Below are 19,494 nucleotides of genomic sequence, written 5' to 3'. Positions count from 1 at the left end.
TTGAGACCTCTGCGCAAGCAGACAGCTGGGAGAAGAAAAAAGTATGTCCAGAGAAGGAGACTGGGCTTGACAGAATACGAGGGTGGGGATAAGAGAAGAAATGGGAAGAACAGGTGGGTACAACTGATGATGGATCTGCAGTGTGAGAGTAAGTGATAGCCAGATTCAGGAATTATTACAGCAAGGTCAAGTTAATTTAAGACTCTCAAAATTTAACTTACCTTTCAACTCTGATGTGCATACAGAATGTAACTTTATTTTGTTTATAACTAATTTGGGCTTCCTGCCCGAGTCTCCATCCCCTGGTTAGCAGGAAAAAGTGAATTTTTAGTTCTATCCCATTTAAACCACAGTTCAACCCAGTGTTTTCATGGAGCCTTTATTTTGTGCTTATTGGCTTTTGGATTAAGAAGCTGAGTCTCTCAAATCGCTTGGCTTTCTATTCCCTTGCTCCTTCCCCTAAGACAATGTCTAGGTGACCTCATATCCTGAAGGGAAGCATGGAGCTCTTGGGCACAGCCCTCAGGTGGCTGCTGGAGGTCATGGTGAGTTAGGGGCAGGTGCAGTCGTAGACTGGTCTTTCCCTCTCAGCTTGTCAGAGTCTGGTATTGCTCTGTAGCTGACTGGGCCAACCTCCCTGCCCTGATAAAGAGCCCCAAGCCTTTGGTCCATGCTCCATCCAGCTGATTCACCCAGGCCTCTTGTGTGGTACGCTCTACCTACCATGGGGGACTGGCAGTGGCTCTCCGCTCAGCATAGATGATGCACAATGATGGAGGGCAACTGGAGGAAGTTAAAGCACATGGTTTCTTGCTGCCATGACCCTGACGTGGCCATGCCTAAGTAATGGCTCAAGTAGTCCTCCCATCTTGGCCTCCCAAAGTGGTAGGATTACAGGTGTGAGCCATTGCACCCAGTTGGGACCTTTTTCTTTATACATTAGCTTTCCAGGGCCATTGTACTACAGGACTGGTTGGTGTGTTAAAGATGTGATTTTAAAAAATTTAGAGAAATTTTCTCTCAGGCCAATAGCCTGACCTGCTGGATTTTTGTCTTGCTGCATAATCCTTCTGTATATGTGAGACAATGTGTATTTCCTGAATATTCTCCCATTCAAATTCCCTTTGTACCACATACTAAGCACCCACCAGACAGATAGTTGCCTTGGAATGACCAGAAAAAAGATATTTGGCTATATTCAGAAAGGAAAGTAACAAACAAAATGCAAAAGAAAACAAACAACAACAACAAAAACCAATCAACCAAACCAAAAAGCCCACATGAATAGTTTCTTTACATTAAGCTCCTGATCAGGAGGAAGAATTTAAAAAGTAAAGGCAGAAAATAATGCTGGCTGAGTGCCTTCCATGGGCCAGGCATTTTGTGTTATCTCATTTAATTCTTACACATTCCTGGAAGATAAAAATCACTATTCCATTCATTTTTACAGAGGAGTCACCTATGTATCAAAGAAGTCAACCAATGTGCCCTGAGTCATAGGATTGGTTATCTGCAGACTTGATATTTGAACCCTACACTTTCTAACAGAAAAATTCTTACTGTTTTCACTATATTCCATAAATGATGTAACATGCAGTGTTTTATTAAGTCTAAAATATTATCAGTTACAAGCTGTGCCAACATCGTCAACACCACTGAAAAGGAAATGCACTGCGAATTACATGATGACACATCATTTATTTGTAAGATGAATCCTGATTTCCAAGATGTAAAAAATGTGAAAACTCGTGTGTCTTTGAATCAATGAAATCTGGCAAATAGTGTTCAAGGAAGATCGTTTGATCAGCCATGTACAATCTAGACCAGAACACAAAACACCAAGGGCAGGGAAACATCAGGAAGGGTTGCTATAGTCATTCAGTCATTCAGAAGCGAAAGCCTGAGCAAAGACAGAGACTTACAAAATGAAAAGAAAAGACGAGCTTCAAAGAAACACCGGCAGATGGATCGACCGGAAGTGCACAGCTTGGATTGAGGTTGTAAAGGGTGGAAGAGTGGACTGGAAGCCAAGAGTTTAAAGTCTCGAAGACTGGGAATAGTAGCACTTGAAAATCCAGGAATGGGGGAAGAAGGATGAGTTCCATTTTAAACATTAACATTCCAAAGGAAAAAAAACCCCAGAGAATTATTCTCATACAATTATGGCGAGGAAGAGCCGGAGACACCGATACAGGGATTACTCACATATAGGCAGCCGATGAAGAAGAGGATGCTCTCATGGGGAACCTGGGGAGGAAGAAATCCATGCTGCCAAAGCAAACATGGAGAGATGGAACCCCAGTGAAAAAGTGGGATGGACCCAGACCAGAGGGGATGCAGGAGGCAACTCTGCCAGGACTAGCACCCAACCCTTGGTGCCTTCAGGTGGCACCACATTGTCATCCTTAGGTGGAAGTAGGTAGGTTTCACTCTCACACCTCCTTACTACCTAGGAATCTGACACCTGCCTGACAGAGTGAAGAGAAAGGGAGGGACTGGCTCACAGGAGGGAGCTCCCACTCAGAGACCAAGTTATCACACTTAATTGCAAAGGCTTGTGGGAGTGATGACTTCTAAAATCTGCATTTTGTAAAAGGTAACAAATGGCACCCACTAAGACATGAACTGCTAATGAAATCTGAAAATTAAAGGGTCTAGGGTTTCCATCATGTGCTTCTCTCACGGGGAAACCAAGTTTCAAGGATAATCCAGCAGACAAATGAATTGCTGACCCTAAGTTTTAGTCTGCTGCTTCTTATATTACAGTCACTCAGTGTTGATTCCACGGTGTTTTGAAAGTGGCATTAATGATTTCAGGTTATGCATCTATCAACAATCAAATGAAATAAAAAGTTACTCTTTTGACAAGTGCAAACATTATTTGTAACCATTTTCTGGATCTTTTTTTTACACAAATGAATTTCTACCCTTCTGGCAGCTTCTATAGTTAAGGCCTTCATGGCTCTCAGCTGGACTCCTGTCACCACGTAGTCAGGTGCTTATTCCATCAGGACAACTCCACCTGGACCCTATGCACATCTAGAGCTTTGCCATCCAGCCTGGGGACCACTGGCCACGTGCAGCTGTCAAGCATTCAAAATGTGGCAGGTCCAAATTGCAATGTGTTGTGAGTATAAAATACACTGGACTTTGAAAACCTGGGATTGAAACAAGAATGTAAAATGCCATATTGATAATTTTCTTATTGATTACACGTTGAAATGATAATGTTTCAGATATACTGGCTTAAAATATTATTAAAATAAATTTTACTGTTTCCTTTTACTTTTTAAAACACGGTTAGTGGAAAATCTAACATTGCATGTGTGGCTTGCATCTGTGACTCACATTCTGCTGCTTTTGCATAGTGTTGGTGTAGACTCTTGGATTCTGGGTCTTAGTCATTTAACCAACAAATTGAACTCGATCAACCAACATTTATTATGTATCTAGCATGACCCAGGTACAATAATAGATTCTGGTAATATGAAGACATAAATAGTGTGATCACTAACTTCTCAGAGTTCCCAGCCAGTGGGGAAAAGACATTTAAAAAGGAACTAAAACAATATGACTTGCTAGTAAAGATTAGGAATAAAGCACTCTGGAACTTCAAAGAAGGACGTTCATTGTTTCTTAAAGAATGAGTAGACATTTTTCTGCCCATTTGCACGGGAGGCAATTTGATGGCCTCCCATCCATAAGACACAGTGGGTATGAAGACTCAGAGAATATAAAAAACATGTATGGGGAAACAGATGTAGTTCAGAAAGGCCAGAACAGGTTGCCTGTGGGGTAAAGTGACAGATAAAACCTAAAGAATAGGCAGGAGTGGGAAAGAAAACTTACTTGTTATGCTAAACAGCATAGAGTATATCTTGTAGATGAGAGACAGATTTGTGTTTCAAATACCCCTGTAGCAACATTGTGAAGGAAGAACCAAGAGGGTCAGGTAGACAGAGGGCTTGGTGTTAGAGAGCAGAAGAAAGAAATGAAGAAATAGACTAGTTAGAATATTGATTGGCAACAGGATGACAATAATACAGACTTGAACAAAAGGGACAAATTAGAGAAGTAGAACTGGCAGGTGTTTGGGATTTACTGGATGTTAGAGGTGAATACAATGGAGGTTTTTGAATTTTGAGACTAAGATGAAGATAAATACCAGGTGTTCACTAAAGAAGTTTGCTATCAGAAGGTATTCTTTTTTTTTAATTATAAAGATGTGGGGTACAATTCAGGGTTAGGCATACAAACGTTGATTATGCAGGTACTTTTGTCGATGAGGTATGCCCCTCCCTCCCCTAGCAGTTTCCCTCAGCTGCCAATCCCACCCCCCATCTCTCACAGTTTCCCACTACTTCCAATCCCTTTCTTATAGTATTATAATAATTTTTCAAGGTCCGCTTATGAGTGAAAACATATGGTACTCTGTTCTTTGTTTCTGTGATAGATCACTGAGTATTATTGACTCTAAATCCATCCAAGTTGCTGTGAAGTCCCTATGTTTGTCCTTCTTTATGGCTACATAGCATTCCATTGTGTATTTGTACCACATTTAAAAAAATCTAGTTCAGCTTCGATGGGCAACATGGTTCGTTCCATGTTTTTGCTATTGTGAACAGGGCTGCAACAAACATATGTGTGAAGTAGCTGGACTGAGATAAAAAACTTCTTTTAAAATGAAGGTGCCCTAAATACCCATTAAATACCTTCGTTGGAGGTCCCTGACCTAACTCATTTTATTCTTGTCTTGAGGGCTATGTGGGACAGATTTATGAGTTCTTGTCTCGGTGGCTCTGTGGGACAGATTTATGAGTTCAGAGAGAAGAAGGGAGGCTATTTAGAAATCTGAAAAGACGTCTTGGGAAAGTTAGGTCTTGAGCTGGATTGTGAAGATGGAGTGTGGGGCAGGTAGGGGTGAAGAAAGGGCTTTTCTGATGGGAAGCACGAATTGAAACGGATACAGTGAATGGGATTTTAGAATCAGAAATGAGTATCCAGCAAGACGTGTTCGAAGGACAGGTCATGAATGGCGTGACTGGCATGGACTCTTTATGTTGAGCAGAGTGGGAGATAAAGGAGAAGTGACAGCTGGGCCACATTAAAGAGAGACCATTTAGGCAGAAGGGAGCCATTAAGAGTTTTTAAACAAGGGATTGACAATACGACATTCAAGAAAGATGACTAGCGGAGGTGTGCAGAAAAACTCCTTAGGATGATGGCGTAGGCAATTCTGCAGAGCACACAAAACCCCTCAAAGTGGAACAAACTCTGTTCCAGGCCTTGGGGACTTCAAACAAGCAAGAACCAGTCTCTTTCTTAAGGACTCACACACTACGGGGACAAGTAGGAAAAGCGGTCGGTCTGTTAAGATGCTTGAAGCAGTGGGTGTCAGGGCAGGGTCTTACCAGTGGGGATGGGGAAGAGTCCCAAAAGCAAGAGTGGGTGCTCTCTGTGGGTACAACCACAAACCCTTTATGTGTGGGGTCCTGCTTTCACCCTGGTTTGTCTTTATTTTTCCCAATTCATTCCTCTTGTTCTTACTTTGTATCCTCTACTTTGTAGCTGGAGGCAATTAATGAGCACCTGCAAATCAGATAACATATTATTTAAATGCCATGTCTTTTCCTGAAGCCATGGGTGTCCTTTGCTGAGTGGGCTTGATGCTTTTTCCACTGAGTTGTTTCTATCTCTGAGCAATTGACCTATATGTGCATATATCACACACAGAATTAACTGAAGCTCGCATAATCAGAGCATGGTACATTTTCATTAAATGTCTTTAAATGAAAAAAACAAAGAAAATACTACAAAATAGCCTGCCAAACAGGCACATCGATAAAGAGACTTAAAATGTAACTCCATATTCTATCAATTTAATCAATAAAGATTGATCTAAATGATTTATGATGTGCCAGCTACTTGACTGATCATTGGGTAAGTTGAATGAGATACAATCTCAGTTCTGGGAACTTCTAGACCTTAGAGGCAGGTGACCAGAAGTTTCCCTAACCAGATGGTCTAATTATCTCCCCTACTCACTTTGGTTCCTGCCATAATCACTTCTTTCTTAAGCCATCTTCCTGCTTTGACCATCTCTCCCCTATTCTATTCTACCCATAGCTCGTGAGCAAACTTCTTCAAGGTAAATCATATCACCTCACTCTTTCCCTTCTAAAGTCAAAGTTCCTAATCTTGAAACATAAAGTCTCACATGATCTGACTTTGGTGTCATCTATAATTATTTCCCTTACTCCAGTCACACTTGGCTTCTTCACTGTTCTTGGAATATTCTAAACACTTCCACCTCAGACCATTTTCCTTGTTCCATATGCCTTCATTCTTCCTCCACCCCCAGATATCTGATTTATTGCTCCATGACTTTCTGCAGATCTCTTCTCAAAATAGTCTTATTTCCAATCCTCCCTCTGACTACCTGGCATGCCCTAACTCCTCTTTACCCACTTTATTTTTCTTAGAAAAGCACTTATTCAATGAAATGCATGTGTTGCAACTAGAATTTATTTGTGTTTTGTCTGCCTTCCCCAACAACACTGGAAGCTCCACAGGAGAGAGTCTGTATGGTTTCTCCTGTATTTCCAGCATTTAGAGTGTTGACTGCCATGTGGTCAGTGCTCAACAAATACTTCTTGAATGAACTGGATGAATGATGCCTTAGATTTTAGGGGAGCAAAGAGGAGAGTACATGGCCTATCCTAAGAGGCATGGGGGGCGGGCCAGAGAAGGTATCCTACCACGAGTTTATCTGGGCTGAGTCTTCATTCATTCATTTTTTTAATGTAAACATTCATTCATTCAACAACTTAACATAGTATCTTCCTATGTGCCAGGGACTATTCTAGGACTAGAAATGTAACTATCATGAAGACAGGCAAGCCTCTGTTCTTGTAGAAGTTACAATCTAGTGGGATAAAGAGAATAAATAAGACAATGCATAAGTAAACAAGAAAAATATCTGACAACGGCTCAGGCTATGCAAGGAACTAAAATGGCTTGATGGAAAAGAGAGGTGGTTATTTAGAATGGGTCACTAGGGAAGCATCTCTCGGAAGGAACGTTTTGGTGGAGACCTGAGGGAAAATAAAAAAACAGCATGTGAAGGTGGTTGAGTATTCCCGGCAGACAGAACAGTCAGGGCAAAATTCTTGAGTAGGAATGGCCTTGGTGTTCAGGAAACCAAAAGAAGCATATGGAACTATAGGGAAATGGGCCAGGGGGATGAGGAACAACTTGAGATCAGACAGGAAGAATCTGGGGAATGAGAAAGATTCAGGAAGTGAAGCAGAGGAAGAATCAGATTGAAACACACTGTGGGCTATAGCTAGAATGGCACAAGCTAACATGAAATAAATAGGTATGTTTGAGGAAAGAGATTGGCATATTAGAGTAACTCTAGGAAATTCATATTCTTCTGCATTCACTGCACAACCAAAGATGGAATCAGGGATACTGCAGAGGTAAACCGGCTTTTCATGAAGATTCTGGCATTATATTTTGTTGCAGTTGAGAGAAAAGAACTGTCTCTAAAAACTACATTTTCATTAACCTACCATAAAAGACTACACTAAAAAGTAAAAGTATATTCTTAGAAGATTCAGATACTATGCATGTGATCTCTTCTTATTCCTAGAGCTGAAAAGCAAATGCAACCTTCTATATTTTATTTTATTCTACAAGCAACATCAGATGTGTAAGATGTTGCCATCTCTGTTTTAGATACTGAACTAAAGGGTGAGTGGGTTACGTCACTCTCAGTACCTGCAGCAAGCTGGGGCTCGTGTCCTCCCTGCCCATTGCTGTTTTCTCTGTTGTCCAGCATCTTCTCGGTTGACTCAGTGCATTTGCTTAGAAGGATTCTGCCATGAATTTATGGGTCTTGCCTGCTACCATTTCTTTTGGCTGTATCTATCTTCTCCTGTGCCTACCTCTAATTCAGAAAATATATGTCGCCCTCCCAGCTAATCCTAGTCAATACCATATTTTATGGAAGCTGTTCTGTATCTCAACAACTTCCTCCCTTTGCTTACAAACTCAATGGTGGAATGAATATGCTCAGACACATTTCTTCCTCTGTGGTAACTGAGTCCCTAAGGAGGCTTTGGGAATCCTGACAGACTGGAAGTTTTGTAACAATTGGGACCCTGTTATCAGCAGAGCCAGATTCCTCAGAGAAGGTAGCACTGAATCCATGGCAAGGAATTTAATTTAGGCTCACAATTCATTAAGTAAATGGTGATTTAGGAGTGACTATTCAATGTATGTATCATAATGGCCTGCTGCTGACTGACATCGTGCATTGAGACTGAAGCCATTGTGAGACTATTCCTTCACATCATATTAGAAGGCCTCATGAGGTACACCAAGATAAAATATTTATCCAGGAACAAACAAATAAAAGGTGAAATGTTCTCCCATTAACAATGTTGCATCTTGCACTCTTGCACCACAAACCTATTTACATAATCATCACTTGACAATGTAAATGTACATTTAAGACAGCACTGAGAGTTAAGATTTCCATTGTAAATGACATTGAAAAGTTCGGATTAAATAATGTTATCTGTTGCAGGAGCTATTTGCTTTTTCAAGATTTGGGTGCCCAAGATGCATCCAATGTTTTCAAGTACTTTTCCATTAGGTGGTAAAATCAATGATGTATACAAACGTCAGGGTGTTCATAAGCTTTGGCAACAACATATATAGTTACTGTCTCTTGAAAGGCTGATATAATTTTTTGGTGGGAAGTAAATGGTAAAGTCCTGAAATGCTCAGGAGAAAGGATATTCTTGACGTGAATAAAAACTAAAAGGTAAGACAGAAAGCAAGGATTAGCCAGGCTGCTGGAAGAAAATGATTTGCAAAAATTGGTCCTGATTTTTAGGCGCAAAACATTTCTAGAAACCATACTTTAAACTCAGGTGCTCAGTAACCTTCATCTTTTTTTTTTAAATAAGAGTGGAGACTGTCAAAAAAGCAAATAAACATGCTTCAAAGAAAAAGATGACTCAATACCAGGTAGGGTCCAAGAAGCACAGAAAAAGAACAAAACATTAAAAATGACTACGTATTTTATTTCCATTTGCTAATGTTTCTTTTTGCCTGTGATTAAGGAAATAAAAATTTTCAGGGCACAAATCTCATCTTTTATAACTCCCAAGTGTGACAAAGAGACAAACAGTAGTTATTTAGCTGACAAAATTAAAAACGAAATTAATACTAGAGTTACCTGAAATTCCAATCCATAGTTTTCTCTGCAGAATTCTCTCAGTTTAGGATACACATTTTCTCTTAGGGCTTGTCTTTCCGCTCCTGTGTCTGTGGCAGAAAAACAAACACACAGAAAGTGAGTATGCTCACACATAAATTTTTGGAAAAAAAAACTTAAAAATGAATATTAACACTAATATAATAAGTAGGAATAACGAGTTGTGAATTAACAGGTTGAATTTGGCTGCTGGTGGAGACCTGCTTTTAATTCCACAGAGATCCATCCATGAAACACACACAAGAAGCCCACAGGATGAACCCCTGGTCAATTCTGTGCTTGCTGGCAGAGCGGAGGATTCATAGTTGGTCCTTCGTGCCCACACAGGCCCACCCATGGAGTTCGTAAGTAGCAGAATTTTCATGGACAAATGTGCTCGAGAATAAGGTAATTCCTTTAAATTGTTATTTTTGTCATGAATGCGGTATGCAAATGATTCATAGTCATGGCAAATGAGATAACTCACTCATGAGATAACTCACTAACCTAATGATTGAAAATTGTGCTTCTCATATCTCACTGAAGATGACTTGGCAAGGAACAGCCTCTTTGCTGCACGAATCTTACAGTGTTGCCATCAAGGCAAGACAATCATTCAGAGAATCAACCACACTGTCTTTGGGAGAGGTGGAAGGAAGAACTGTAGGGTTATCAGGTCTTTTAGCTCCATGAAGTAGAAACATTTCAAAACACACACACACACACACAAACACACACACACACACACACACACACGATTAATTTAGTTGCTGATTTCCAAAAAACTCCAGGTTATCTCATTGTTACACAGAGTGTGCAGAAATGATGTGACTTTTACAGAATTCAGCACAGGGTGGAAGCAAACATCAAAACTCAGCAGATGTTGCCCATTGTAGCAACTGACCAATGAGATAATAAAGTCATAGCTCCCACCTTGGGCTTAGGGACTTATTGTTATATCAAAAATAGGGACTGTTTTACATGTGCCACACCATGTAAAAGTTCTGAAATAAAATTATTTTGTATTAGTTTCCGTCATTAAAAAAATATGAGAGGAAACGGCGAACCCGAAACAAGAAGAACCATGGAGCATCATGTATTTAATGTTGAATGTTTTGCATAAGGAAGGATCCCAGAGCCACCTGTTCAAATGAGTCTTCTGTATCCATGATGACACTGGAAGATTCTTATAGCAAAGAGGCTGTTCCTTGCCTGACCAGCTTCAGTGAGACATGAGAAGCATGGTTTTCACAAATTAGGTCAATGAGTTATCTCATGAAAAATTTGCTAAATATACCTCAATCCCAGCCATAACGACGGAACATTTGCCTACTGCATTTATGACAGAAATAACAATTTAAAAGAATTTTCTTATTATTCTCGAGCACATCTGTCCATGAAAATTCAACCATATGCTGTGTTGACCTACTCTATTTTCCTCCTGTTCTCAAAGCTATTTTGAGAAACAAATAACCAATGATGAGAGGCTAAATTGCAGCTGCAGCCTGGCAGAGTGACAGGATCCAGTGTTGACCTGGAAATCAAAGATTCAGAGGAATGCAAGGTCTTCTAGATTGCCCTGTGAGCTAAACAAATAGGGTCTCTTCTAACCTTAGATCCAACATAGCTCCTAGCCAAAGAGAAAGCAGGACACCCACCGGCAAGGGCTGTTCTAGGCAGGGCCCACGTAGCTTACAGCACTGATGGAGGCTGTACATTAAGCTTTCACATAATTTATGTGGTCTTGAGATCCGACACCCATCCTCCCTTGCCCCATTTTGGCTGAAAATGCTAACTTCACAATAAAGCTGATAACATTCGATAAATCTCCTTCAAAGCCCTGAGCCAAATCTCAAAACTTCCAACAACCAAAAAAAGTCGCTGAAAGAAACCGGGTCAGATGCAGCAGAGCATGTCTGCAATCCCAGCACTTTGGGAGGCTGAGCATAGGAGTTCAAGACCAGCCTGGGCAACACAGTGAGCCCCTGTCCCTACAAAAAAATTTATTAAAAATTAGCCTGGCATGGTGGTACATACGTCTAAGTGCCAGCTATTCAGGAGGCTGAGACAGAAGGATGGCCTGAGCCCAGGCTGTCAAGGCTGGGTGAGCCCTGATTGTGCCACTGCACTCCCACCTGATTAATTTAGTTATATATCTGATATACAACCAATATAATAATTTTAGTTCAGAACTTTTTCGCACACGGTGTGGCTCATGTAAAGCAGTTCTAATCTCTGATAAAACCGCTATGTAACCAAATTAATCAGATATAACAATTCCCATTCTGATATAAAATAAACAAAACAAAATAAAAATAAATGAATACTACCAGATTTGGAAGGTGGGAACACATTAAACAAGGGTTATGAAGATATTCTGAAAAGACAGTACCTAAAAAATACATAAAATAATCATGGAATGATATAACTGTATATCTGGCAAAGACCTAACATCTGGGATCTACAAAGAACTCAAACGTGCTGCAAGGAAAAAAAAGAAACAAACAGCCCTATTAAAAAGTGGGCAAAATATATGAATAGACACTTCTCAAAAGAAGACAAGTGAGCAGCCAACAGATACATGAAAAAATGCTCAACCTCACTAATCATTAAAGAAATGCAAATTAAAATTCCAGTCAGGATGGCCATCATCAATAACTCGAAAAAACAAAAAAACAAAAACATAGGTGCTGGAGAGGATGTGGGGAAAACGGAACACTTCTACACTGTTGGTGGGAGTGTAAACTAGTACAGCCTCTGTGAAAAACAGTGGGGCAGTTCCTAAAAGATCTAAAAATTGACCTTCCATATGCCCCCACAATCCCTCTTCTGGAAATATACCCAGAGTAACTCAAATCATTCTATAAAAAAGATACCTGCACATGCACTTTTATTGCCGTGTTATTCACAATAGCAAAAACATGGAACCAACTGTGCTGCCCATCGAAAGCAGACTGGATTAAAAAAAAGTGGCATATATAATATATGATAGATAGATATATATGATAGAGTATTACATAGCCATAAAGAAGGCAAAATTATGGACTTTGCAGCAACTTGGATAGATTTAGAGTATATCATATTCAGTGATCGATTACAGAAATAAAGAACTGAATATCACATGTTCTCACTCATAAGTGGACCCTGAACATTTATAATAACACCATAAGAAGGAATTTGGCAGTAGTGGAACGCTGCTGGGGGAAGGAGGGGGTCACATAACATCAATAAGGGTACCTGATCTCAAACCAGGCAAAGTAGGGACCAAAGGGAGGCCCAAACTTTATCTGACTACTTATCTACCTAATCCTGAATTGTACCCCACATCTTTAAAATAAAAAAAATAATAATTATGGGATGGTATAAGAAACAGAAATTTATTGGTTTTTTTTAAATGTTAACTCTTATTACTAGGTAGTGAGACCTGAATGCACAACAGTAGGGGGATAAAAGAGAAATATATCACCTAAGTTCTAACATTTACTGAGCACTTACTGTAGTCTAGTATTGGGCTAAGTACTTCTATTTGTATTTTCTTAGTCACGTCTGTCAACAGACCTATGAAACAGGGAACATTATTATTCTTTTTTTAGACAAGGAAATTGAAGGGTAGAGGGATTAAGAAACTTGCCCAAGATCATACAGATTCAAATCCAGAAAGTATAATAATAGTTTATACTAACCAATGAAATATGCAACTGTAGAAACAATCAACCTTTGAAAATTACCCATGCAGCAATAAATACAGGAAATGGCTGAGGGATGTTGAAGTCCTAAAGCTTTTGAAACAAAAAAGGTTGAGTTATTCTTGGTGAATTCTTCTCTTTCTATAATACACCTTTCAACTGTCAACCCATCAGTAACTTCTCTTGCTTTACCTTTAAACAGATCCTAAATTAATCTACTTCTTTCACCTCTGCTACTAGATGCAAGCGACATCTCCCTGTTTTCATACTTGCTCCATTCAATCCATTTGCCACAGAACAACCAGACTGGTCTTTTTTACAACTCCCCATATCTTTTAAAAAAATGTTACCCAGATCACATCACTACCTTGTTTAAAACCCTCTGCTAGCTCTTCTTGGACCTTGAAATGACATTCGCACTCTGTATTGTTTGATTGTTCTCTCTTCCTAAGCTCATCTCTTGCCACGTTCCCCGTTCACATCCCTCCAGCAGCATTGGCCTTCATTTGGTCCCTGGATTATACTTCCACTTGTGGGCCTTTGCTTCAGCTGTGATTTCCTCTTGGAATGCTTAGTCTTGTGATCAATTCATGACATCTCTTGTCACTCAACTGTCAGCTTTAATGCCATCTGCTCAGAGTGGTCTTCTCTGAGTACGTCATCTACAGGAGCCATTGAACACCTCCTTCCATTCTATTTTAATTCTTTGCACATTACTCATCAATACTGTTTTTATTTATTTACTGTCTGTCTCCCCCCTAAAAAGTGAGCTCAGTGGAAGTTGGAATCTTCTTTTGTCTCATTCACAGCTACATCCCCAGAGATTAGAGTCATGCTCTATGAATGAATGAATGAATGAATGAATGAGTAAATGAAAAACCCCACACATACATCAGTGACAAAAACAAGCTGACAGAACTGCCTCTCTGCAATTACCTCCAGAAACGGAAAGGCTTCCTATTTTACAGTTTGTCATTGAATGGATATAAAAGCAACCTCATGCGAAATTTTGTAAACTAATTAATGGGATTTAGGAAGTTGGTGTCATGAAGTAAATGCATGAACTGACATATTGATTTCTTTTCTGGTTTTTGTGTTTGTGGTGGAATGTGAACCAAGTTATTTCGAACCTTTCTAAATATGTAAGGGAAGCATATGCATACATCTGATGGGCATTCTATACTCTTAACTTATATTACAGAAATAAATCAGATTTTCTTATATTTGTGTTAACATATGATTATTGGCTCTGGAAATGGAAAAGTAATTAATATAAGATTGACTAATTATGATGGATGAAAGATATGCTAGCTTAATTAAATAAAAAATCCTTATTCATACTCACAGCAAATCCGGATGGTTGGCAATTAAAAACATTAGAATGTCATGGACAGGAAAAATCAGCTCACAGAATCTCACACATAAGAAGGGGTGTCTTTAAAAAGTGTAAATCAGAGACAAGGTATATTATCATTCATTTTTTATACATAGTTATCACATTCATTTGCATTTTCTCAGCTCCTTAATGCTTTAAAGGGTGCATTAACACTTTGGCAGCAGTAATTATTAGGTTTTTAAGGAGTTTCTTTCCTAATGATTCCTTGGTGATTTCAGAGTTAATGAAGGTCTCTGTGCAGTGTCTGAGTTACCCACAGGAAGTACATTAGTTGGGGGAGAATTATTAAACAATACCACTATCCTTAAAACATCTTGATTTGACTTTAACAAGGATTTATATTAATTCCGAATCTTGATTAAAGATAAAAGATTGCTGAAAGGACCATGCTGGATTGGAACTTCAAACAACTCCAGCCTCACCCAAACTTAAGACATGGACATTAGATTAAGTCATTTCTTCTGTGCTCTTGACAGGTCAGAAAATCTGTTTAGAAGATGTCACAGATCCTCTGTTAAGACAGTCATGCTAGTCTTGTCTACCACATCTCAGTTCATTTGCTATTGTCTAAATTCTCTCTCTTTACCCAGTCCCTCAGTCAGTTATTCATATGGACCATCTCCATGGCCTTTGGGGTTATGCTTATGTTGACTTCATATTTGACAGGTCCCCAAGATGCTGTCTCCTTTCCATGACCCTCTGGTAAGTCTCCATTGTGCCCAACTAGCTGCACATACCTTTCCTTATTTTCGTGTCAGCAAATCTTGCTTGTTTTGTGTCAAAAATATCTTTTAATTTGTCTACTCTCTATTTTTACACTCTTCCTCTCTCAACCCAAAGAAGCAAAAAGTCTATTTGATTGACCTGTTACCTGTTTCTCCCTCACCATAGTCTGATGCCCCACAGAGCTGCCAGTAATAAATTCCAAGACAAAACAAAAAAAAAAAAACCCCTCATTTGATCATTAAAGATCTTGTTGGCACCAGGTCGTCTAGAAGTTACAGGCTAGAATGCTCAGCATGTGTAGATATAGCTTGTAGTTAAGTTACATCTTCTATTGCTGATCACGAAATACCTTCTAGTCTGAATTTTCAGATATTACTTACTCCTGAGCTTCATCCTCACATAAACTGCTTTCCATGCTCAGAAGAGCCTGTCTATTGCATCCCCTTTGCTTGGTTGACTCCTATCCTTCTGAGTATCAACCAAAGGCAACGTTGTTCAAGAACTCTTGCTAGAGACAGGCATGTCCTCTCAAGACCACCCCACAGCCACGGCACTCTGCTTACCCCTATAAAACAGCATATATTGGTATGTATTTTAATGTATAATTGTTACTTTTAGTTTGTCTCCCCCATTAGACTTTGAATTCATGGAAGACAGAGACTTTCTCTCATACATCTTTACGTATTTGAAATTAGAAATAATTAGTTCTCAATAAATAAATGACAATGCATGCTATTTTAATAAAAACATTAAGTAAACCAAACTAAATAATTGATGTTCCCCACAAAGCTAACATAAATCAAAATCCAGTGTCATGCTGGGCTCGGTGGCTCAGCCTGTAATCCCGCGCCTTTGGGAGGCTGAGGTGAGTGGATTGCCTGAGCCCACGGGTTCGAGACCCGCCTGGGCAGCGATACCTCATCTCTACAATAAATCAAAAAATCAGCCAGGCATGGTAACGCATGCCTGTAATTCCGGCTACTTGGAAGGCTGAGGCGGAAGGATCACCGGAGCCCAGCAGGTCGAGGCTGCAGTGGCCGGGAGCGGCCACTGCACTCCAGTTTGGGCGACAGAGTGAGACTCCAACTCAAAAAAAAAAAAAAAAAAAATCCAGTGTCATTTTCTAGTAACAGACATCCTCAGTGACTATATCAATAGCACTAAAGTCATGTATGAGTCTGGGGTGATGTTATAAAATATATGATAGAGTATGGCATTGTGAGGAGTTAGTGGCCCCCCTTCCCAGTAAGCATTACTCATTCCCAATAAGCAAGAAAACTTGACAACAGTATCAACATAATCATTTTAAAGTTCTGTAAGTCAACCAGAGACCAAAGGCATAAAGCAAATTGAGAAATGATTAGTCATTAAAAAAAAAAACCCTAAATTTTGGGTAAAAGCCATATGAGTTAATGGAATTCTTCCTGGGGCTTCGCCCAACCTCCCTGAACTAAAACTTCCCACCTTCACATCACAGTTCAAATTGGACCTAAAATATCCAATTCTCTACAAAAAATATGAAACAAAAGAAACAGAAACAAGTGACACATACTCAGGAAAAATAAGTCAATAGAAATGGTCTCTGAGTAGGTTCAGATGTTAGGTTTAGCTGACAAATCTTCAAATCAATATTACAGATATATTCAAAGAAATTAAATTAACCATGTTTAAAGAAGGAAGAAAAATGAACGCAGCCCCCAAACATCAATCATACTGTTATATATATATAGAGGGTGTCCCAGAAGGAGAAGAGAAAGAGAAAGGGGAAGAACAAAATTTAAAGAAATAATTGTCAAAATGTCCCTCATTGAAAGAGAAGACATTAGTCTATACATCTGAGAAGTTAAAAAAAAAAAAAACCTAACTAGAAATAAACACACAGAGATAAGCACTTAGACACATATAGTCAAATTGTTGGGAAAAAAAGCCAAAGGGAAAATTTTAACAGCAAAAGAAACACAAATGATCACATGCAGGTGAACATTAATACAATTAATAACTAACTTCTCATCAGAAGAAATGGAGGATGACAGAAGGCCACACAACATAATCAAAGTACTGGGGGCGGGGGGGGGGGGGGGGGGGGGGGGGAGGTTAACCAATAATTCTACATCCAACAAAACTATTTATTTATTTTTTTTAGTGAGACAATAGGATTTATTGAGAGGACAGAAAAGCTCCCACAGTGGGAGGGGACGCAAGGGGTTGTTTCAAACTACTTTTTTTAAAAAGCAAAATAACAGGCTGGGTGTGGTGGCTCATACCCAGCACTTGGTGAGAGAGGGGCGAGAGGATTGCCAGAGCCCAGGTTTCCAAGACCAGCCTGGACAAAATGGCAAGACCTCGACTCTGCAATTGAAAAAAAAAAAGCTAGCTGGGTGTGGTGTCATGTGCCTGTGGTTCTGCTACTTGGAAGGCTAAGACAGAAGGATCACCTGAGCCCAGCAAGTCGAGGCTGTGGTGACCATGAACATATCACTGCATACTAGCCTGGGCAACAGAATAGGCTCTGATTAAAAATCAATCAATTAATTAAAATTAAAAAGTAAAATAACAACATTACCAAATTTAAAAAGTCTGAGAAGAGCCATCGCTAGCAGATCTAAATAAATTCTTTCAAGCTTAAAATAAATGACATTAGACATGAACACAAATCCTTACAAAGAATGAGCTCTCAGAAAGGTAAAAATGTTAGTATGCATAAAAGACTATCTAAATGCATCTTTTATTTTTTCCTCTCTACACTTCTTGATAAGACATAAGACTGCATGCAATGCATATATGACATTGATAGCACAAGTGAATGAGGAGAAACGGAGCTGTACCAGTGAAAAGTATTTTTGCTTTCCCCAAATTAAATTAGTAATCATCTAAAGAGCAATAAATTAAGATACATTTTGTAATCCCTAGAGTATCCATTAAGAAAATAACTAAAAAATACAAAAAAATTACAGACTTAAAATGATACACTGAAATATCTACTTAACAAAGAAGAGAATAAAGTGTAGACAAATGAAGAAAAATAAAATGAAATATGTAGAAAATAGCAAAAGGGCAGAAATAAATCCAAGTACATCAATGTTTACCTCAAATAAGAATGAAATATATACTCAAATGGAATGACACAAATTTTTAGACTAGACAACAAAACAGTTCCAACTACATGCAACCTATAGAGATACATTTTAGATTAAAAAAACAAAAAGAGGTTGAAAGTAAAAGGAAGTAAAACATAACATGCAGCAACCAAAAGCAGATTGAATATATTAATATCAGACAAAACAGGCGTTAGGAAGTATCACTAGAGAAAAATGTGAGAACCCTGAAATACATAATGGAGAAAACTGACAGAATTAAAAGGAGAAATAGTCTAGCAATAGCTGGTGAATCCAATAGCCTACTCTTCGTAAGTGATGAAACAACTAAAAAAAATTTACATTTTTTTCTTATTGCACTGACCAAAGCTACCCATAAAATATTGAATAGAAGCATCAAGGCAGTATTCTCAATTGTAGGTAGAAAATATTCAGTCTTACACCTTGAACACCACTCTCAAGCAATTTGACCTGACATTTATAGACACTTATGAGACAATTTGACCTGACATTTATAGAATAATTCACCCAAAGAATACAGGATACAGACTCTTTTCTAGTGCTCACAGAATATTTCTTATGATAGGTCATATGCTAGACCACAAACAAGTCTCATAAATTTAACAGTATTGACATCAGAACAAGTGTGATATCCACTTCAACAGAATTAAATTGGAAATCAACAACATGAATTTTGGATATTTAGAAATTGAACAAGATACTTCTAACATACTAATATTTTAATACATTTCTAAATACATGGCATTATCAATGCATTAAAGAAAATGTGCAAAGTAAAACAAAATGTTTTGAAATAAATAAAATAAAAACAAACAGCAAATATTATAAAATCAGCTAAAGGACTGGTGAGAATAAAATATATATTTAAATATCTATAGTGGAGAAGTTTCAAATCAGTAATTTTAGATTCTATTTTAAAACGCTAGAAAATAAAAAACAAATTAAACCCAAAACACAAAGGAAGGAAATAATGATTAGAGTGTAAACCAATGAAATAGAAAACAGAAAAAAAAAACCCTCAGAAAAATCAGTAAAGTCAAAAGTTGGTTCCTTTAAAAATTGATAAAATCTTAAACTCAATTATCAAAATCAGAAGTGAAAGAAAAGCCATAACTACTAATGCTACAGAAGTTAAAAAATTATGCATATACTGTGAGCAATAACTATTTCTAACAGATTAGATAACAGATAAAATGAAATTTCTAGAAACACACATTATTAAAGCTGACTCAAAAAGAGAAGTAATCTAAACACGTTTATAACAAATAAAAAAAATTCAATTTGTTATTACAAATTTCCCCA

At 38.5% G+C, this 19,494-nt stretch overlaps 1 protein-coding gene across 1 annotated transcript in view; it reads right to left on the bottom strand.

The window, feature by feature from the left end:
* The window catches only part of NWD2 (NACHT and WD repeat domain containing 2), a 195,738-nt gene that overhangs the window by 100,897 nt on the left and 75,347 nt on the right, over window positions 1-19,494 (bottom strand). Inside the window, exon 2 of the mRNA XM_008067834.1 lies at window positions 9,251-9,339. Coding sequence (XP_008066025.1) covers window positions 9,251-9,339 — 89 coding nt within the window. The remainder of the gene's footprint in view (window positions 1-9,250; window positions 9,340-19,494) is intronic.

This window comes from Carlito syrichta, unplaced genomic scaffold (assembly GCF_000164805.1).
Source record: "Carlito syrichta isolate Samal-C Ts95f unplaced genomic scaffold, Tarsius_syrichta-2.0.1 Scaffold309784, whole genome shotgun sequence".
NCBI lineage: Eukaryota > Metazoa > Chordata > Mammalia > Primates > Tarsiidae > Carlito > Carlito syrichta.
The sequence above is the reverse complement of the archived record's forward strand: the minus strand, read 5'-3'. Positions and strand labels throughout refer to the sequence as shown.